This window comes from Xenopus tropicalis, chromosome 9 (genome assembly GCF_000004195.4).
Source record: "Xenopus tropicalis strain Nigerian chromosome 9, UCB_Xtro_10.0, whole genome shotgun sequence".
Taxonomy (NCBI): Eukaryota; Metazoa; Chordata; class Amphibia; order Anura; family Pipidae; genus Xenopus; species Xenopus tropicalis.
Genome location: NC_030685.2, coordinates 1,209,450 through 1,232,050, shown reverse-complemented (window position 1 = coordinate 1,232,050; position 22,601 = coordinate 1,209,450). Strand labels below are relative to the sequence as shown.

The 22,601-nt window shown below is 48.9% G+C and overlaps 1 protein-coding gene across 1 annotated transcript in view; it reads left to right on the top strand.

The window, feature by feature from the left end:
* Positions 1-1,351: 1,351 nt before the first annotated feature.
* The window catches only part of LOC101733531, a 53,336-nt gene continuing 32,086 nt past the window's right edge, over positions 1,352-22,601 (top strand). The window contains exons 1-3 of the mRNA XM_031892796.1: positions 1,352-1,539; positions 6,484-6,816; positions 6,966-7,259. Coding sequence (XP_031748656.1) covers positions 1,464-1,539; positions 6,484-6,816; positions 6,966-7,259 — 703 coding nt within the window. The 5' untranslated portion in view covers positions 1,352-1,463. The remainder of the gene's footprint in view (positions 1,540-6,483; positions 6,817-6,965; positions 7,260-22,601) is intronic.

The window sequence follows — 22,601 nt, the reverse complement described above, 5'->3', positions numbered from 1 at the left end:
TGTCGTCTCATTGTAAGCCCAACACACATTGGGTTTTGTTGTTGCTGGGCGAGTTGTGGATGGAAATGTCGGCTTTGGTGCCAATATTCCCATCCATAAGTCCACATCTTTCTGGCCCCAAGTCAACCCCGGATGTACTGCAAGTTTTTGACGAAAACGTTCATCATAAATGAACCACGAGACACCGCCATATGCACGGTAGGCTTCCAGTATAATATCCAGGTGTTTAAACAATTGAGGTGAAAGATGTGGCTTTTTTGAACATAGCACATTTGCAAAAATACAAAAAGCCTGTAACCAGTTAGAAAATGTTCTGGCTACTGGCCGCCTTCTAGTTCCCTCACTATCTCCCTTTTTTTCCATTTTTATAAATTCTTTATAAGACGGTAACAAAGACAATATGTCAATGTATTCCTCTCTCATAATCTTGTCCTTAATGGAAGAAGAGAGGTGGAGACCTAGTGGGGTAGGGTCACAGACAGTTACATCCCTCAGGCTTCTGAAACCCCAATAGGGATAAATCTGAAGCCCCAGAGCCATCTTGCAATTTGTTAATAACTGAAGACAGTGACTGCATCACTTCCGTAATTACAGTAATGTCATTTAAATGAGATACATTACCAAGTTGCTGAAGTGTAGAGGGAGTCTGAGTTGTACTGGTGCTTGGAGTCTGGAAGTCCTTTTGTCTCTGTGGAACAGGAGGTTGTGGCGCAGATACAGTGCGTAACTCACCACTTTGCAGAGTTGAAGGACCAGGTTGCTCCAAGTTCCCAGTGTGCTGAGGTGGGGATACTGCAGGCCATTTGAGAGACTTACTAGGGCCCTGCATCCCTGGCTTCTTACACTTCATAGCTCCCTTCTTTGCAGGCAGCTTCCCCACAAGGCGACGCTTTATAAGTGGCCTGGGAATGCTGCTTGAAGCACTATCTACTTTAGCACTAGCCGCATCCTCTGACTGGTCTTCCAAAAAATGCTGCTCTGGGACCGGATATAAAATGCGTGTAATTTCCTCAGGTGCCACATGGTGGCGCAGCCACAACACACTCAATATCTTCCTTAGCAGGCTGGGAAGCGAGGACTCCTCCCTCTCCATGACAGGAAACTAGCTGAAACGGCAATGGAGGTGCCTCCCCAGGATTTCCACACCCGGCTCTGACCGGAGTCCACAGCTAGCCTGGGTAAGCGCCTTAAATAACCATGTGTCTGGTGACTATCAGGTGAGCTGTGTGGACCAATCAAGTGGGAGCCCAATGTTCCCTGTAACTTCACTAATACTGCCACACAGCCCACCTGACTCCACACCCAGGACACCAGCTTCATGCCACACTCCCATGCCCAGTCATACGGGGTTAAAAACCACAGCTGGGGCAGAAGGGTAGGACACTCACAAGGAGATACAGAGGGGCAGTTAAAGCTGCAAATCATATGATTATAAGGAGAAGAAGGGGCAATAAGAGAGAGACATGGGAGGCACAAGAGATGCTGCTAAACTTCCCCGGGTCCTTACAATCCTCTGTCTTTTCCTCCTGCCCCAAACAGGTAAGCTGTTTATACCCCTGTACTGGTTGGAGTGGCAATAGCAGGTATAGGGGCAGATGCAGACTCCCCTGCTCACCTGTATCATTGGTTTATTCCATGGTTTCATTGCTTATTTGTACTCATTCGATGCAATGGTTTCCTATGGGCACAAATTGTTGGGACTATTCACGTGTTGTTTCTTCCGACCCTTTGAAGCCTTTTGCCTGCAGCGTGGGGGATAAAGGGACCCCCCTAGCCTTATGGTGAGAGGGGTCTGACAGGTATTTTAGCCTGGGGGGTAGGGGACAAATGATCTACCCCTAGCCTCAGTGATAAGAGACCAAAGACTCTGTTTTATTGTGGGACTTTTGGCCACGTGACGTGGAGGATTTTGGAACTCTGTCTTTTTCCTTCCTACCTGCCCCCGTAATGCACTTTGTGCACTATTACTGCACTTTTGGGTGATTTGAAGCAAGTCCTTGGGCTTTTAAATTAAAATAAAAAAATAGCAGTGCTTTTTATAATTATAATGTAAAGTGCCCAGATTCGAACTCCCAGCCATGTACGTTGAATCCCAGGCCATATTTGGCTCCTCATGAACACTTTTCCTGCTTGTGTTGCTCCCCAACTAATTTCACATTAGAGTGTGGCTCACAGGTTAAAAAGGTTGGGGATCCCTGGTCTAATGGCACTTTGCCGGCAGTTTTGGCTTGGGGGGAACAATCACTGTCACATTTCATATAACTGAGACCGACCCGATCAGTCAGCCTCCCAGAGACCTGAAATATCCCAACATAGAGAAGTCAGGGCTGTTATGTGTCAATTGGTCTTCGTTATTTATTTTTTTAGAATTTTTGAACTATTTCCCTTCTCCTTCTGACTCTTTGCAGCTTTCAAATGGGGGTCACTGACCCCGGCAGCCAAACCCTATTGCTCTGTGAGGCTCCAGTTTTATTGTTACTTTTTATTCCTTATCTTTCTATTCAGCCCCTCCCCTATTCATATACCGGCCTCTCATTCACACCACTCCCTGGTTGCTAAGGTAACTTGGACCCTAGCAACCAAAAACCTATTGCTCTGTGAGGCTCCAGTTTTATTGTTATTGTTACTTTTTATTGCTTATCTTTCTATTCAGCCCCTCCCCTATTCATATACCGGCCTCTCATTCACACCACTCCCTGGTTGCTAAGGTAACTTGGACCCTAGCAACCAAAAACCTATTGCTCTGTGAGGCTCCAGTTTTATTGTTATTGTTACTTTTTATTCCTTATCTTTCTATTCAGCCCCTCCCCCTATTCATATACTGGCCTCTCATTCACACCACTAACTGGTTGCTAAGGTAACTTGGACCCTAGCAACCAAAAACCTATTGCTCTGTGAGGCTCCAGTTTTATTGTTATTGTTACTTTTTATTGCTTATCTTTCTATTCAGCCCCTCCCCTATTCATATACCGGCCTCTCATTCACACCACTCCCTGGTTGCTAAGGTAACTTGGACCCTAGCAACCAAAAACCTATTGCTCTGTGAGGCTCCAGTTTTATTGTTATTGTTACTTTTTATTCCTTATCTTTCTATTCAGCCCCTCCCCCTATTCATATACTGGCCTCTCATTCACACCACTAACTGGTTGCTAAGGTAACTTGGACCCTAGCAACCAAAAACCTATTGCTCTGTGAGGCTCCAGTTTTATTGTTATTGTTACTTTTTATTCCTTATCTTTCTATTCAGCCCCTCCCCTATTCATATACCAGCCTCTCATTCATACCACTCCCTGGTTGCTGAGTTAATTTGGACCCTAGCAACCACATAGCTGCTTAAACTGGAGAGCTAATGAACAAAAACTTAAATAACTAAAAAGACACAAATGAAAAATGAAGACCAATTGCAAATTGTCTCAGAATATTACTCTCTATATTATACTAAAAGTTAACCCCTTTAAAGGTGAACAACCCCTTTAAAAGGCAATTATTAGTGAAAAATAGTTTACCCCAGTGGAAGGGCAGATTAGGGCTCTGGCACACGGGGGAGATTAGTCGACTAATCTCCCCGAGTTGCCTACCCCTGCCATCCCACCGGCGAACATGTAAGTCGCCGGTGGGATGGCACATGCGGCGGCGCGATTTCGCGCAAACCGCCGAAAAAGACTCGCGAGTCTTTTTCGGCGATTTCCGGAAATCGCCCCGCCGCGTGTGCCATCCCGCCGGCGACTTACATGTTCGCCGGTGGGATGGCAGGGGTAGGCAACTCGGGGAGATTAGTCGCCCGCGAACAGGGAGTTAATCGCGGGCGACTAATCTCCCCCGTGTGCCAGAGCCCTTAATAGAGCCCACACTCTGGTTGGGGGAAACAATACCATTTTGTGCAAAAAATGCCCCTAACGGGCACTATGCCCCCAGCAACAGGAGGGGCTCCCAGTGTGGGCGGCCATGTTGTGGCACTAACATGCAAATGGTACTTAGTGCCCCAGTTTGCTCATTATGTGCATGTGTGTGAGAGCCCCGCCCTCCAGGGCCAATTAATATGCAGAGTAATCCTCCAATGAGAATCCCTATGCACTATGCCCCCAGCAACAGGAGGGAGAGCCGGATTTACTCACATCAGCTGGGATTCTCATTGGAGGATTCTTTTGCATTTTAATAGGGATTTGGGGGAAAGTTTTATTGGGCAATATTGCTTTAAGAATACAGCCCTGATGTTGCTGGACTACAGCTCCCAGCATGCCTCACCCTGTGGGGGGGGGCTGTTTGGCTACTTGTATATTTGGCACAATAAGTCCCGAGTGGCTCACGTTCCATACATGATTATGTGGGAGTGTATAACGGATACAGAATGTACATAAACAGGTTTTTCCAGAAAGATGAGAGAAAGAGAGATGTTTCTGGGGGGACAAGGAAAATAAAAGAGAAAATAAAACTTTCTATTGATCACTCACACTCACACTCACACTAAACCCAATGATATACAATCCATATATAGAGGAGAGCACCATAAAGCAGAATTCTGCTAAAATGCTATTTATTTCAGACCAAAATACACAACATGTTTCGGGCAATGTGACGGCCTTTATCAAGTGATATTTGGATTGAATGGCTCAGCTTTGTGCCTTGCGAGGATTCATGCATCAAGCCTGATCTACGGGCTGTGCGGTTCAATACTGTAAACCCAATGATATGTCCTAGTAGTTGAGTTGTTTGGAGCCAGGCGTATGCAGCTGAGACTGGGCCAGTGGGACACCGGAAATAAGCCTTGTGGGTCCTGCCGAGACCCAACCCCTCCCTCCCTTCCCTTATTGCTCCCCCACTGCCGTCTCTTCCCCAATTGCAGCAAAGTAAGTATTAGGTGTGGGGGGGGGGGGGGAGGGGCTGGTGATGGGTCCCCAGAGGGGTGCGGGGGGTCCCTGGGGTAGCAGCCCGATGGGCCTCACACATCCCAGTCCGACCCCGGGCATATGTTTTATATCTCTCAGCAACAAGAGCATTAGTGATGTTGGGGGTCAGGCTCACAGTCGGGGTTCCATCCCACAGGGGGGCAGTTGGGTTGCCCCTCCCCTTGCTGCTATAACTGCCCCTGCCCTTCTGGGAAGGTTCCCACTAGATGGTGGAACAGTGTTGCTGGGAGTTGCTCCCATTCAGCCACAAGGGCATTAGTGAGGTTGGGCAGTGATGTTGGGGATCAGGCTCACAGTCGGGGTTCCATCCCACAGCGGGGCAGTTGGGTTGCCCCTCCCCTTGCTGCTATAACTGCCCCTGCCCTTCTGGGAAGGTTCCCACTAGATGGTGGAACAGTGTTGCTGGGAGTTGCTCCCATTCAGCCACAAGGGCATTAGTGAGGTTGGGCAGTGATGTTGGGGGTCAGGCTCACAGTCGGGGTTCCATCCCACAGGGGGGCAGTTGGGTTGCCCCTCCCCTTGCTGCTATAACTGCCCCTGCCCTTCTGGGAAGGTTCCCACTAGATGGTGGAACAGTGTTGCTGGGAGTTGCTCCCATTCAGCCACAAGGGCATTAGTGAGGTTGGGCAGTGATGTTGGGGGTCAGGCTCACAGTCAGGGTTCCATCCCACAGGGGGGCAGTTGGGTTTCCCCTCCCCTTGCTGCTATAACTGCCCCTGCCCTTCTGGGAAGGTTCCCACTAGATGGTGGAACAGTGTTGCTGGGAGTTGCTCCCATTCAGCCACAAGGGCATTAGTGAGGTTGGGCAGTGATGTTGGGGGTCAGGCTCACAGTCGGGGTTCCATCCCACAGGGGGGCAGTTGGGTTGCCCCTCCCCTTGCTGCTATAACTGCCCCTACTCATCTATGAAGGTTCCCTCCAGGTATCGGAACATTATTGCTGGGAATGTTACAACCAAAGAGAAATATGTTTATGTGCAACCCAACCCAGGTCCAGTAGGGCAGACACCTTACAAACTGGTTTGTGAGAAAGGAAATACCCTATGACTTTGGCACCGGTCCCTTTGGTATGGGTACTGTATGGGTATTGTATGGGTACTGTGTGGGTACTGTATGGGTACTGTGTTGGTACTGTGTGGGTACTGTGTTGGTACTGTATGGGTACTGAATGGGTATTGTATGGGTACTGTATGGGTACTGTATGGGTACTGTGTTGGTACTGCGTTGGAACTGTATTGGTACTGTATGGGTACTGTGTTGGTACTGTGTTGGTACTGTATGGGTACTGAATGGGTCCTGCATTGGTACTGTATGGGTACTGAATGGGTCCTGCATTGGCACTGTATGGGTCCTGTATGGGTCCTGCATTGGCACTGTATGGGTACTGTATGGGTACTGTGTGGGTATTGTATGGGTACTGTATGGGTACTGTATTGGTACTGTATGGGAAATATAAACAGAAACCTGGACCTTCCTTAGGTAAAGCTGGAAATACATAGAGAGGCAGCACATTAGTAACTGTAATATAACAATGTGGCACATAATGTGCTTTATTTACTGTCCCCCTGTACCTGCAGGGTCAGTTCTGGAGGTGACTGCTCCGTCCCCCCACGTTGCCCAGAAAGGATCCGACACCCTGATTCCCTGCACATTCCGTATTGATCCATTCCCTGCGGATCCCAAACTCTTGAACATAAAGTGGCACTTTAATGGGCAGATACGACTGTCATGCACTGATAGTGAGGTGAGCGCCACGGACCCCCGGTTCTCCTTGGACCCCAATTCCGCTCTGTTGGGAGAGGCCTCTCTGTCTGTCTCTAACGCTCAGATATCCGATGGGGGGACCTACTCCTGCTCCGTCACTTACGGCACCGAGTGGCAAGAGAAGGAGATCAGGCTGGAAATCCAAGGTACAAATATATTGCGCCTTCATTTCATACTGAGGGGGCATAAAATACAGGGGGGGGGGATCATTAAAATAGATAATTTGTGGTTTTGTGTATTATAATATTCTGAAATTACAGCACTTTTATATGAAACTGTATGTTCTCTGTTTCAGCCCCCCCCCAGATAAACATCACCAATAAACTGGTTACTGAGAATAAGGAGAGCGCCCTGAGTGCCGCCATTACTGGGTTCTACCCCGTGGACATTGACATTAAATGGCTCAGGGAGGGGGAGATACTGGCTGGTAGGACTGAGCTCCCCCCCCAGAGAAATGCAGATGGTACATACCGAGTGACCAGCACAGTGACCATTGTACCCACCGAGGGGAACCAGAACTTCTCTATCCGGGTCCAACATGAGTCTCTCTCTGCCCCATTACAGGAGGATTTCCAGCTGCTCTATGAAGGTAATGTCTGACATTTAGTTTTTACTTATTAGTACAATCCGGCTAACTGTCATACAGGCATTGATTCAGGAATCTGAAGGATCCCATTGGCCATGGTTCCCCCTGCCCCCCAAAGACTATATACAGAAGACTCATTCACTCACATGGTACATTCATTATGTAGCAAAACTCAGGCACTAACTGCCACATGTTCTACCCACAATGCGGCATTTTATCCAGACCCTGGCAATTGCCCTTATTGTGTTTGCTCAAGGGTTGGGGGTAAGTACTGAGCCCCTATGTACCCCAGTGAGCTGCCCCGTTAGCGGGCTGCACTGATAGAGGCTGATAGGGGGCAATAGCAGTGTCTCACCCTATAGAAGTGTCAGTGAGGGACCTCTGTGGGTACAAATCCTGCCAATCAGGAGAGTCTCCATAATGGGACACAGTTGTAATATGGTTTTCCCTTCCAGCCGCCCCCATGATGAATATCAGCCATGGGCCATTTTATGTGAATGAGGAGCAGACCCTGATGTGCCGAGTGTGGGGGTATTACCCAGAAGCCATTGCTGTGAGTTGGTTCCTGAATGGATCTCGGGTGGAACCCTCAGAGATAAAGAGAATTAACAGTTCTGCTCTGGAGTTGCCCTACCGGTTCCTCCCAACAGCTGAGAGTCAGGGGATGGAGATCTCTTGTGTGGTGGAACATCAGGCCCTGACGGAACCTCTTGTGCAGTCACTGAAGGTAGAACTGACAGGTGAGAACATGTGATTATCTGGTTCCACTAATGGCGCTGTTACATGGAGCTAATTACCTGGGAGCACCTGAGCTCTGAGAGATACCAGAATCCTTTGTGTCTGTTCAATAGACAATGTTTCAAAAATTTCCCACCGGATGCCCATATTAGCCCCATACTAGGCCCATACTAGGCCCATATTAGCCCCATGTTAGCCCCATGTTAGCCCCATGTTAGCCCCATGTTAGCCCCATACTAGGCCCACACTAGGCCCACACTAGGCCCACACTAGGCCCATATTAGCCCCATGTTAGCCCCATGTTAGCCCCAGATTAGACCCATATGAGGCCCATATTAGCCTCATGTTAACTCTAGATTAGGCCCATATTAGCCCCATGTTAGCCCTATGTTGGGCCCATATTAGCCCCAGATTAGACCCATATTAGGCCCATATTAGCTTCATGTTAGCCCCAGATTAGGCCCATATTATCCCCATATTATCCCCAGATTAGGCCCAGATTAACTCTATGTTATCCCCATATCAGGCCCATATTAGGACCATATCAGCCCCATGTTACTACCTGGCACATTTGGGCATATTTATCAGTATTTCCCAGCTCTTTTTTCCCTTGTGTGAGGTTTTTAGGGGAGTATTTATCAACTGGAGAAAATACAGGGACCCCCTGAGCTGCCATATTATGCACTGTTTGTGTGCTGCCTAGAATGTCAGGGAACCAAAGGATTATGGGAAACACTACAAATTGTGATGGTTTTTGCTGCCTGGAACCTGCAGACTTTCTCCGGTCCCTTTCTCCAAGGGGCGCAGAACGTTGCTCCTGTATGTACTTGGGCAAATAAAAGGCTTTGTTGCACGGCTTGCTACATCAGTGTGCTACTGGATTTTTTTGCTGCTGAGTGTTGACCCCCCATGTAAGGTGGGGTTGTTCCAGTAATTTGCACCTGATACCCCTACAGGTATGCTGACAGAGGGTTGAGCCCCCCCAATTCAACTGCAACAAATTCCCCCTGGCAAATCCACTATAGAGTCGGAACCAGCAGAATGGAATGATAACAAGCTCTTCCCCCCAAAACACCCCAACTTCCTGAACCCCAAAGTTCCCTCTTTAACAACAACCTTCTTGTTCCCACTAGGGAAAAATTAAAGGCAACATAAACCTTTTCCCATATCCCTTTGCCACTCCCAATATTATATTATCCAATGAAAATAATGGAACTAATGGAACTTGATTGTGGCTCTTTTCATTGCAGATGCTAAATGGAGTCTCACAAAACGAAGAGTAGTAGGAATTATTATCATTATTATTTCACTTGTGGCCGCTCTTTGCTTGGGTTTTGTGATTCTGAGACAAAAGAAGAAGGAAGATGTTGTTCAGCCACAGGGAAGAGGTAGGTAAATGTCTCTATGGGGTCTGAGTTGGGGCCAATGGCTCTTCTATGTACATTAACCCTTCCCAGACTCTGGCTTTGCCCCATCTAAGGTCTGAGCCTAATTACAGGATCTGTGACTGAGAAAAAAAGAAAATAACATTTATTACAATGCAAATCTATGGACAATTCTAAAATCTATAGATGAATAGTTAAAGGGTCTGTAAACCCAGCCATGATGCTGCCCCACTGCCCCCATAGTTTTGTTATAGAAGTTTTTACAAAACTTTTCTCTCAATCTCAACAGCCAGCGACTGCTTTAATATGCGAAAACTCCTCCAATGAGAATCCCAGCTGATGCTTTATGGGCTGTTCCAGGGAACTCACACGGAAGGGGCAATTCAGGAAACCTGGTGCCTTATGAACTGTTTTAAGGAGGTTTTGTGGTACCCCAGGAACTGCCTCATTCTGAGGGGAGAGAGGGTCTCAATCCAAGACTGATCCACATTCTGCTCCGGGACTGTAACATCCGGCACAGCCTTGAGGAACAAGAGGACTGAAATCCCCTCTCCTTCTCCCCCTCCCTCCCTCGTTGTGGAAAATAAAGCTTTGGGCAAGTCAATTCAACATCCCTTTCCCATCTCCCTCCCCCCCTACCTCTATTGCTTTATTATGAAAGTATATGAGAATGTAATGAATGAATGCAAAGGAAAATATTTGTTTTTGTATATTTATATTATATATGTAATAAAGTATATTTTTCAATAAAAAAAAATGGGGCTTTATTTCTATAGAGCTTTGGGGATGTTGGGCTGGTACAGGGGCTCAAACACACAGATAAACATTTCTAGCCATATTCTTTTTTAGGCTTTAGTTGTCCTTTAAGAAGGATATTAATGAGCTGGAGAGAGTGCAGAGACTGCAAGTAAACTGGTAAAGGGGATGGAAGGGTTAAACTATGAGGTGAGACTGTCAGGGTTGGGGTTGTTTCTCTGGAAAAGAGGCGCTTGCGAGGGGACATGATTACTCTGTACAAGTACATTAGAGGGGATTATAGGCAGTTGGGGGATGTTCTTTTTTCCCATAAAAACAATCAACGCACCAGAGGCCCCCCCTTTAGATTAGAGGAACGGAGCTTCCATTTGAAGCAGCGTAGGGGGTTCCTCACGGTGAGGGCAGTGAGGGGGTTGGGGAATGCCCTGCCGGGGGATGTTGGGTAGGGGGTTCCTCACGGTGAGGGCAGTGAGGGGGTTGGGGAATGCCCTGCCGGGGGATGTTGGGTAGGGGGTTCCTCACGGTGAGGGCAGTGAGGGGGTTGGGGAATGCCCTGCCGGGGGATGTTGGGTAGGGGGTTCCTCACGGTGAGGGCAGTGAGGGGGTTGGGGAATGCCCTGCCGGGGGATGTTGGGTAGGGGGTTCCTCACGGTGAGGGCAGTGAGGGGGTTGGGGAATGCCCTGCCGGGGGATGTTGGGTAGGGGGTTCCTCACGGTGAGGGCAGTGAGGGGGTTGGGGAATGCCCTGCCGGGGGGTGTTGGGTAGGGGGTTCCTCACGGTGAGGGCAGTGAGGGGGTTGGGGAATGCCCTGCCGGGGGATGTTGGGTAGGGGGTTCCTCACGGTGAGGGCAGTGAGGGGGTTGGGGAATGCCCTGCCGGGGGATGTTGGGTAGGGGGTTCCTCACGGTGAGGGCAGTGAGGGGGTTGGGGAATGCCCTGCCGGGGGGTGTTGGGTAGGGGGTTCCTCACGGTGAGGGCAGTGAGGGGGTTGGGGAATGCCCTGCCGGGGGATGTTGGGTAGGGGGTTCCTCACGGTGAGGGCAGTGAGGGGGTTGGGGAATGCCCTGCCGGGGATGTTGGGTAGGGGGTTCCTCACGGTGAGGGCAGTGAGGGGGTTGGGGAATGCCCTGCCGGGAGATGTTGGGTAGGGGGTTCCTCACGGTGAGGGCAGTGAGGGGGTTGGGGAATGCCCTGCCGGGGGATGTTGGGTAGGGGGTTCCTCACGGTGAGGGCAGTGAGGGGGTTGGGGAATGCCCTGCCGGGGGATGTTGGGTAGGGGGTTCCTCACGGTGAGGGCAGTGAGGGAGTTGGGGAATGCCCTGCCGGGAGATGTTGGGTAGGGGGATCCTCACGGTGAGGGCAGTGAGGGGGTTGGGGAATGCCCTGCCGGGGGATGTTGGGTAGGGGGTTCCTCACGGTGAGGGCAGTGAGGGGGTTGGGGAATGCCCTGCCGGGGGATGTTGGGTAGGGGGTTCCTCACGGTGAGGGCAGTGAGGGGGTTGGGGAATGCCCTGCCGGGGGATGTTGGGTAGGGGGTTCCTCACGGTGAGGGCAGTGAGGGGGTTGGGGAATGCCCTGCCGGGGGATGTTGGGTAGGGGGTTCCTCACGGTGAGGGCAGTGAGGGGGTTGGGGAATTCCCTGCCGGGGGATGTTTGGTAGGGGGTTCCTCACGGTGAGGGCAGTGAGGGGGTTGGGGAATGCCCTGCCGGGGGATGTTGGGTAGGGGGTTCCTCACGGTGAGGGCAGTGAGGGGGTTGGGGAATGCCCTGCCGGGGGTGTTGGGTAGGGGGTTCCTCACGGTGAGGGCAGTGAGGGGGTTGGGGAATTCCCTGCCGGGGGATGTTTGGTAGGGGGTTCCTCACGGTGAGGGCAGTGAGGGGGTTGGGGAATGCCCTGCCGGGGGATGTTGGGTAGGGGGTTCCTCACGGTGAGGGCAGTGAGGGGGTTGGGGAATGCCCTGCCGGGGGATGTTGGGTAGGGGGTTCCTCACGGTGAGGGCAGTGAGGGGGTTGGGGAATGCCCTGCCGGGGATGTTGGGTAGGGGGTTCCTCACGGTGAGGGCAGTGAGGGGGTTGGGGAATGCCCTGCCGGGGGATGTTGGGTAGGGGGTTCCTCACGGTGAGGGCAGTGAGGGGGTTGGGGAATGCCCTGCCGGGGGATGTTGGGTAGGGGGTTCCTCACGGTGAGGGCAGTGAGGGGGTTGGGGAATGCCCTGCCGGGGGATGTTGGGTAGGGGGTTCCTCACGGTGAGGGCAGTGAGGGAGTTGGGGAATGCCCTGCCGGGACATGTTGGGTAGGGGGATCCTCACGGTGAGGGCAGTGAGGGGGTTGGGGAATGCCCTGCCGGGGGATGTTGGGTAGGGGGTTCCTCACGGTGAGGGCAGTGAGGGGGTTGGGGAATGCCCTGCCGGGGGATGTTGGGTAGGGGGTTCCTCACGGTGAGGGCAGTGAGGGGGTTGGGGAATGCCCTGCCGGGGGATGTTGGGTAGGGGGTTCCTCACGGTGAGGGCAGTGAGGGGGTTGGGGAATGCCCTGCCGGGGGATGTTGGGTAGGGGGTTCCTCACGGTGAGGGCAGTGAGGGGGTTGGGGAATGCCCTGCCGGGGGTGTTGGGTAGGGGGTTCCTCACGGTGAGGGCAGTGAGGGGGTTGGAGAATTCCCTGCCGGGGGATGTTGGGTAGGGGGTTCCTCACGGTGAGGGCAGTGAGGGGGTTGGGGAATGCCCTGCCGGGGGATGTTGGGTAGGGGGTTCCTCACGGTGAGGGCAGTGAGGGGGTTGGGGAATGCCCTGCCGGGGGATGTTGGGTAGGGGGAAAGAATAGTCCCACAATAAGGATTCAGCTAAAGTCTCGCCCCAAGCTCAAAGTGCCAGAGCAGGACTTCAGTTATTTAGGGAGCAGCCAGACAGGACTGTGATTGGTTGGCCTGTATGCATGTAGGGAACAGGCAAGCAGGCAGGGGAAAGAAGAATATTGGGAGTCGCTCCTTAAGCTCAGTGACATCAGCCAAGAGCAGACTGAGCATGTGCAGTAGTTGGGCAAAAGATGGAGAGCTACTGTGGGCATCTTCAGGGGCATGGGGCTTTATTTCTATAGAGCTTTGGGGATGTTGGGCTGATACAAGGGCCTAAAACACATAGCTAAACATTTCTAGCCATATTCTTTTTTAGGCTTTAGTTGTCCTTTAATATACTGGGACTGGGCTGTTAGCGCAGTTCTGCCACCTAGTGGACACTGAGGAACACACCTCAAGGGACTTTCCACTAGGAATAATCACACACAGTTTTGCAGCAATATGAACTTTATATACCTGTTGAAAATGGAAGTAAACAACTTTATGAATAACTGATTATCTGGCTCTGAGGAACCTGTGCAGTCTATCCACTCCTGGCACAGACAGTCTCTATAGGTGCCCAGTCCCAACCTGTATCCGGATAGACCACAACCCTTTTTATCAGTTCAGTCCCTTCCCCAAGAGCTCTTAAGTCCCCCAGGTAGCGCTACCTGCCCCAGTGTACCTTCCCCTTTGGAAAGGTGGCTGCTCCCACGTAGCAGGCAATACCTGTTCTCACCAGGGGACACACACAGAGATTCCACAGAGGACTTGTACTCTCTGGCAGCCCAGCAGCCTCTCTTTGCAGGCTGAACTCACAACACTTTGTACTGGCTGCTCCCTATGGATCTCTTTTTCAACACTGGCAAACAACAGCAGGGGCTCCCTTTATAAATTGCTGGGCCCGCCCCTAAATTTTTGGCTCCAAACCTTAAGCAAACTTCTCCCAGACGTGCACTGGGGCATCCAGCCAATCAGGTCCTTCCCCAGGCTGTAGCTAAGCTGGATGAGATCACAGACTGAGAAACAGGGGGCAGGGTTCTCTGGTCCCCTACATATATATATATATATATATAGAGAGAGAGAGAGAGAGAGAGAGAGATCAGAGGGGTCAAACAATTTATTTTACATCATAATTTAAATTTTCTCTCCTAGTTAAGCCCACCTTCTATTACAGTCATTTTGCTGGTGTCCCATCTGCCCCAGCTTAGCCATCTATGTTCTGTTTTCCATGTCTTATTGCTACAATCCTCTCTGCTCTACTTTTACCACAAGACTACTAGTTCTTGCCAGTAATTGAAGCATCCTTGGGAATTCCATCTGAATGACAGCACAAACCCCAGGGTGCCAAAAAGGAATTGGAGAAGTTCAGTAAGGGTGGGGCTCATCCACTCACCTGTACAGGACCTGTTACCTCCTCTCAGCCTGTGGGGATCAAATCTCCTTTCTTGATGCTCCACCAAAGCCTTTTCCTTGTAGACATGAATATACAGTATGTGCTGCCCATAGAGCTTGGTGTATTTGGTTATTTGTATCATTCAGATATCACAGGACAATCCTAGTGAGAAACTGAAAATGTGCCACTATTGCTTAGATGTTCTGTTTTGTTTTGTGTTTCTGGAGGAAAAGAGCTCATAACCAACAAAAGGTCTACTGGGAAGCAAAACCCGGGAGGAATCTAAATCTGAGACTGCACCAAGGAGGAAAATGTATCCCTAAAGTTCCCTGTATTGGGGGAAACTGATGGGCACCAAAATGTGGGAATGTAATGAAATGCTGATGGAGAGAAAAAGAAAATTCCATCCATGTACAACTCCAGCCATAGACCAGAATGAACAGGAGAAGGCAACGGGCCAGGCCCTGGGGAAGAGCTGACACTCAAAATTAGAAATGTGATACTTAGGGAAACAGGGAAAATGTTCAATACGGACGGAACAGAACACTGATCGGTTAATTCAACATGAAGATGTTCCCATTGGTTTGGAGTGAATAGAGATGTTCCCATTGGTTTGGAATGAATAGAGATGTTCCCATTGGTTTGGAATGAATAGAGATGTTCCCATTGGTTTGGAATGAATAGAGATGTTCCCATTGGTTTGGAATGAATAGAGATGTTCCCATTGGTTTGGAATGAATAGAGATGTTCCCATTGGTTTGGAATGAATAGAGATGTTCCCATTGGTTTGGAATGAATAGAGATGTTCCCATTGGTTTGGAATGAATAGAGATGTTCCCATGGTCAGGTTGGGAGGGGGATGTTCTGAGCAATATCAGGCAATGACTTTCAAAGGGCAAAAGTAACTGTGCATTTTATTTGCTGAAAGGAGAACTAAAGTCCATAACATAACATAACATAAACATAAACATTATGAACTTACTGCACAAGCCCAGAGGCTGAGAAGCCTAATTACAGTAATGATTTATGCTTTCAAAGTTTTCCAGAGGGGGCCGCCATCTTTGTTAGATAACTGGGTAGTTTTCACAGTGACCCATTTGCTGGTTGGAAAATAACTTTCAAAATTAATTTTTTCCAGTCCAATAAAATAATGTTTATTTTTCCTGATGAAACAAAATCCCTGCCAACATTTTGCATATATGAATTCCTTTATACTCTCCTTCTTAAAGGGACTTGTACTAAATGTACTTTCTATCTATTGTTTTGCGAATAAATACTTGTTATTTTTTCATTAATAAAGACTAAGACTGTACTTATAACCTATTTCACTTCTTGTGGTTCTTCTAAACAACTGTGAGAGGAGGAAATAGCAATTCCTCATATAATCAGATAACCTTTCTGAATTCAGATAACCTTTCTGAAAAATGAACTCCTACTTATCTGTGGCTACGAGAAGGAAAGGGTTTGTTTATACAGAGCTCACTATCTTCCTTTAAACATATAGCTTGTTACAGGGGGGCAGTACAGGTAAAACAATTATCTATTAGGAAAATGTAATTTAACGAATAGAATAGTCGGAACACATTTTCTACATGTACAGGTGTATAGTTCCCCTTTAATCTGTTGTTACTAAGGGCTAAGGATAAGGATAAGGAGGGTGCAAAGGTGCAAAGGTGCGACTCCTGCTACTGAGTTTATACGACTCCTGACACTGAGTAAATGAGCTGCACAAACAATTAGATAAGTCAGTGATTGGGTATCGGTACTTCTGTTCATGAGTCGGAGCCACAGTGCACTCACGCTCTGTACATGGGAGGGAACAGTCACACACAGGAGAAAATGATGCTGTTAAATTGGGTTCTGTGTGGCCCCAACCCAGGGTGTCAGTTGCACACTATGCACCCCCCTTTATCCTGCCAGTGCCCCAACAGTCTTATTGATAATACGCCCCCCTAAGGCCCAGTTGCCCAATCTGCAGAACTTTAGGTCCCATTTTTTTAGTTCCATAAGCAGAACCTACCAGCGTGCCCCCCCTACCAGCGTGCCCCCCAGCCCCCCCTACTTGCCCCAGTAAAGGCCACGGCTCGGTTGCAACTGCTCTTTAATCCCAGCTCATCCCATTCCCCCCTCTGCCTTTATAATAGGGGCCCGATACCCCGGCTGTGGCTCTAACTGTTGGTTCGGCCCAATGACTGGTACTGGGTACAATACAGAAACCTGTCTGTGCCACCATTCCCTGTATCTGGGGTGCTGCCTGAATTGCCTGCCCCTTTCTTAGGGTGCCCCCTGAGGTGAATTACAGGGGGACAGACACAACATCTTGTATAAAGATACAGTTCATAGCCCCCCCGGCTGCTTCTCTCCTTGTCAATAGATATAAGAGAAGGTCCCACATAAAAGGGCCCCCAAAATTATGGCTACACAATGTCCGGGGGCCCCACCAGTAAACACTGCAGGCAATGAGTGGCCCCTGCTTGAGTCTGAGGAACCAAATGGGGGGGGGAGAAGGAGCAGCAGGAGGGTCTGTATGTGCCCTGTTCAATATACTGGGGGACGGTATAACTGTTAGGGGGGACCAGTAGGTGGAGCTGAGACAAAGTGCCCCACCCTATCCTTCTGCTATAGGTCAACTGCCAGCTGTAACCACAGGGGAGACAGAGCAATAGGCAGAACTGGGGGGGTAAAAAAGGGGGGAGGGGAATGAAGCACCTGAATGTGTCCAATGTGGGGGGGGCACAGAATCATGGGGCTGTAATCAGGTAAAGATGGGAAGAAATAAAGGTGTAGTGGCCCTTTAACAGAAGGGGGGGGGGGGATGTGGGCAGCCAGCACTAGAACAATGGGGTGTGAGGGAAGAATTGGCAGAGGGGGCTCAACTGATCCTTGTCCCATGGTTCCTTCTGTTTGTCTGACCCAAAGGAACAGATCCCCTTGTGCCAAGAGAAGGGGCATCAGCATTATTAGCTTTGGCATATGGGGGGGCCCAGTTTCTGTGTATATATATCCCCCATAGGCCTCAGCAGGAGTCATAACAAGATCTGAGCCCAGGATGGCAGGGGTTAATATTAAGAGAAAGGGGGGGGGCAAAAGGTCAGCGGGGAAAGAGACTGCAGACTTAACCCCTACTTTTCCCTGAAAGTAGAGCATTAACCCTTAATGTGTTGGGCTCAGTAGCGCTATAGCTGTGCCCTCTCTGTACTGTGTGGGTCCCAGCTTGATCTTATGCAGGGGCACTGGGGGGCACTAGGGGCACTGGGGGGCAATAAAGGACATGGCAGCAGTGCACTCTGCATTATAGTACCCCCCCTGGGTTCTTATCTCTGAGCCCTGGGCCATCAGGCTGTTTAGGGGAAACATAAAGGCAGTTATTTGCCCCACTTACCCCACTCTCCCTCCCCCCCTCCCCGGCACTGAGGATAATGGGTGCAGCTGCAGCAGCCGTGGGTGCTCTCTATGTTATTTTATAGAAAGGGAAAGTGAAAGTTTCAGTCATTGTGATCCTGACTGGGCTGTGTCCCTTCCATTTGGAGATCGGATTTCTAGGAGTGATATCTTCCCCCGTCTGTGCCCCAGGAAGGGGCTGAATTTACCCCAGCGGGGGGCTAAGGAGAGACAGTAATAAGCTGAGGGGCAGCAGATATGAAGGGGTAGGAGACTGAGGGGTAAGTGGGACAGAAAGAGACATGGGAGACCCAGGAGGCGCCGCTGTTCTGCTCCGGTTCCTTGGGATCCAGGGATTTCTCTGCCTTTTTCTCCTGCCCCAGAGAGGTAAGTGATACAGTATTTACCCCTGCACTGGGGGGGGGCAGAGATTGGTGCAGTAACATTACTATTACAGTAATTCTCTGTATTTATACAGCACTGACACAGATTTATATTCCCACCACTCACTGCCCCAACGGCATTAACCTGCCCATGGATTTAGTCAGGCACTTTGCCCAGTTTCAACCCAACGACTATCTGGGCCTCTATGGGCATTTGGGGGACCCCTCAGAACCCTAATCCTGGTATATGTATGTATTCATTTAAAGTATTAAAAATGTGTGTGTGTGTGTGTGTCAGGGTTGTGTGTGTGTGTGTGTGTCAGGGCTGTGTCAGGGCTGTGTGTGTGTGTGTGTGTGTGTCAGGGTTGTGTGTGTGTGTGTCAGGGCTGTGTGTGTGAGAGTGAATGTGTGTACGTTAGAGAGTGTGTAAGTGTATAAGTGTGAGACCAGACTTTTGTTACTGATATATAACCCTGTTGGAGAATCCCTCCCTCACTGTATTACCCCTATTAGACGTTCCATATGTTTCCTATAAATCACATTCAGACTTAATGTACAATGGGGTATGTGAGGGAGAGTGTGAATGGCAAGTCAGTTGCCCACTTGTAACATGTTAACCCATTCAGGCCTGGGATATAACTTATTTTCTAATACCCAATATTTAACAAGAAGCCTGTCCCTGACCTCCCTGCTCAGGGCTTGGTCATTAAGCTGATTAACTGAGATCTTACCAACCTTTTAATCTAGTGATTTCCATGTTCCTAAGATGTGATCTAACTCATTTTTCCTGAGACCTTATCTGATTCCTTGTTCCTGAGACCCTATCTGATTCCTTGTTCCTGAGACCCTATCTGATTCCGTGTTCCTGAGACCCTATCTGATTCCTTGTTCCTGAGACCCTATCTGATTCCGTGTTCCTGAGACCCTGTCTGATTCCTTGTTCCTGAGACCCTATCTGATTCCTTATTCCATAGACCCTATCTAATTCCTTGTTCCATAGACCCTATCTGATTCTTTGTTCCTGAGACCCTATCTGATTCCTTGTTCCATAGACCCTATATGATTCCTTGTTCCTGAGACCCTATCTGATTCCTTGTTCCCGAGACCCTATATGATTCCTTGTTCCCGAGACCCTATATGATTCCTTGTTCCCGAGACCCTATCTGATTCCTTGTTCCCGAGACCCTATCTGATCCCTTGTTCCTGAGACCCTATCTGATTCCTTGTTCCTGAGACCCTATCTGATTCCTTGTTCCTGAGACCCTATCTGATTCCTTGTTCCTGAGACCCTATCTGATTCCTTGTTCCTGAGACCCTATCTGATTCTTTGTTCCTGAGACCCTATATGATTCCTTTTTCCTGAGAGCCTATCTGATTCCTTGTTCCATAGACCCTATCTGATTCCTTGTTCCTTAGACCCTATCTGATTCTTTGTTCCTGAGACCCTATCTGATTCCTTGTTCCCGAGACCCTATCTGATTCCTTGTTCCCGAGACCCTATCTGATTCCTTGTTCCCGAGACCCTATCTGATTCCTTGTTCCTGAGAGCCTATCTGATTCCTTGTTCCTGAGACCCTATCTGATTCCTTGTTCCTGAGACCCTATCTGATTCCTTGTTCCTGAGACCCTATCTGATTCCTTGTTCCATAGACCCTATCGGATTCCTTGTCCCTGAGACCCTATCTGATTCCTTGTTCCTGAGAGCCTATCTGATTCCTTGTTCCTGAGAGCCTATCTGATTCCTTGTTCCTGAGACCCTATCTGATTCCTTGTTCCTGAGACCCTATCTGATTCCTTGTTCCTGAGACCCTATCTGATTCCTTGTTCCTGAGACCCTATCTGTTTCCTTGTTCCTGAGACCCTATCTGATTCCTTGTTCCTGAGACCCTATCTGATTCCTTGTTCCTGAGACCCTATCTGATTCCTTGTTCCTGAGACCCTATCTGATTCCTTGTTCCTGAGACACTATCTGATTCCTTCTCCCTGAGACCCTATCTGGTTCCTTGTTCCTGAGACCCTATCTGATTCCTTGTTCCTGAGTCCCTATCTGATTCCTTTTTCCTGAGACCCTATCTGATTCCTTGTTCCTGAGTCCCTATCTGATTCCTTGTTCCTGAGTCCCTATCTGATTCCTTGTTCCTGAGACCCTATCTGATTCCTTGTTCCTGAGACCCTATCTGATTCCTTGTTCCTGAGACCCTATCTGATTCCTTGTTCCTGAGACCCTATCTGATTCCTTGTTCCTGAGACCCTATCTGATTCCTTGTTTCTGAGAACCCAAAAAAATGGAAGTTCTTCATTCTGCAGGAGTGAGTAATGGGGATTTTCCTGGTATGCAACATCATTATTTTTAAGATGACAAAGAACTTTTTAGAGGAGGGCAAACTGAGAAAGAACTTGTGTTAAAGTTTTATAAAAACCCATTACTACAATGCAGTTGCTCTAGAGCGGTGCCTTTCTCAGGTCCCATAAGGGAATGTACTACTGGCCCTGTGGTACCTGTTGGGGTTACAGTAGCCCATGGGACAGAAGGCACAGGCAGCTCTGGCGCCAACCAATCCTCTACCAAACACCCACCGTGGGCAAGTACAGGGCCCACTTGTATCTTATACCCATAGAGTATTCTTATATACTATACATTATGCTCATTACCCAGAGGAGAGACAGGAGTAGGGTGGGTACAAGAGAGGAGGAAGAGTTGGGTTTCAGTGTGGAACACAGAGATGGAGCAGGAGATATAACTGTATATGGAGACATCACATTAGTAAAGCAACAGTGTCCCTAGCATACTGGGGTACCTCATGTATATTATTTGTCCCCCTGTACCTGCAGGGTCAGTTCTGGAGGTGACTGCTCCATCCCCCCACGTTGCCCAGAAAGGATCCAACACCCTGATTCCCTGCACATTCCGTGTGAATAAATTCCCTGCTGATCCCAAACTCTTGGCCATATACTGGGATTTCAATGGAAGGAGAATACTGACGTATGACAATGTAGTGAGCACAACGGACCCCCGATTCTCCTTGGACCCCAATTCAGCGCCACGGGGAGAGGCCTCTCTGTCTGTCTCTAATGCTCAGATATCTGATGGGGGGGCCTACTCCTGCTCTGTCACTTACGGCACCGAGTGGCAACAGAAGGAAATCACAGTGGAAATTCAAGGTGCAAATCAAATGTTTTTAATTTATTATTTTGTGCAGTTTTATGAGTTTCTCTATCATCCTGGGTGGGGCAATGTGATGTATGACTGGTGGTTGCTATCCATTGACCATCACATTTTGATATTATCTGTTTCAGCCCCCCCACAGATCACAATCACTAATAGAGTTGTTACTGAGAATAAGGAGAGTGCCCTGAGTGCCTCCATCATTGGCTTCTACCCCCTGAATATTGACATTATATGGCTGAGAGATGGGGAGAAATTGCCTTGGGTTACTGTGAATAAGCCCCAGAGAGACCCAGATGGCACCTACAGTACAACCAGCGCAGTGACCATTGTACCCACCGAGGAGAACAGGAACCAGATCTTCTCTGTCCGGGTCCAACATGAGTCTCTCTCTGTCCCATTACAGGAGAACATCCAGCTTCTCTATGCAGGTAATGAGATACAATCTGTTTTTATTCCATTATAATTATTAGCGCTTCAGCTCTTCAGTGGTTTTCTGCCCAACAAGAAATAGTAATATAATAGTATAATTAGCTATAACCAGTCTAACCAGATGGATAGTTGTGCCCAGCAATAAACAATTTTAAATTCTGTGTGTGAGGGTGTGACCCTAAATGAGAGTGTGACCCTAAATGAGAGTGTGACCCCAAATGAGGGTGAGACCCTAAAGCAATAGGTCCCTGCACTCATAATCAATATATCAAGGACATTAAGGGTAAGAACCCGAGTTACTCGCCCGCGATACATCTCTGCTGTTGCTTCCACAAGGCTTTCCACTGGCAACAACCTCCTTACTGCGCTCACTAGGGCTGATTCACTAAAGTGCGTTAAAACGTGCGCTATTTATAGCATGCGGTAAAAATGTTATCGCGTCTTAACGCATGATTCACTAAAAGTATATTTGCGTTAATTTAGACGCGATGCTGTTTGCGTTATTTAAGTCACGAAGACTATTTTTGTGCGGTATTTGATGCAACACGCGCTAATTAACGCAGCACACCATATTAGCCATACACGCCATTACGCTCGTAAAACTACTGTACTGAAAATGCCCATTTCCCTGCAAACTGGCGGCTGCGTCATTCTGGGGCCGACACAGAATAAATCCCACTGCAAAGTCCATATTGTGTTGCCAAAAGCTCATTAACTGCACTTTTCTATAACTACCGCCTGCCCTAAGAAGGGGTTAATTTTCGCACAGACTAATGTGAAACCCCCAACCCTGACAGTCTCACCTCATAGTTTAACCCTTCCATCCCCTTTACCAGTTTAGTTGCAGTCTCTGCACTCTCTCCAGCTCATTAATA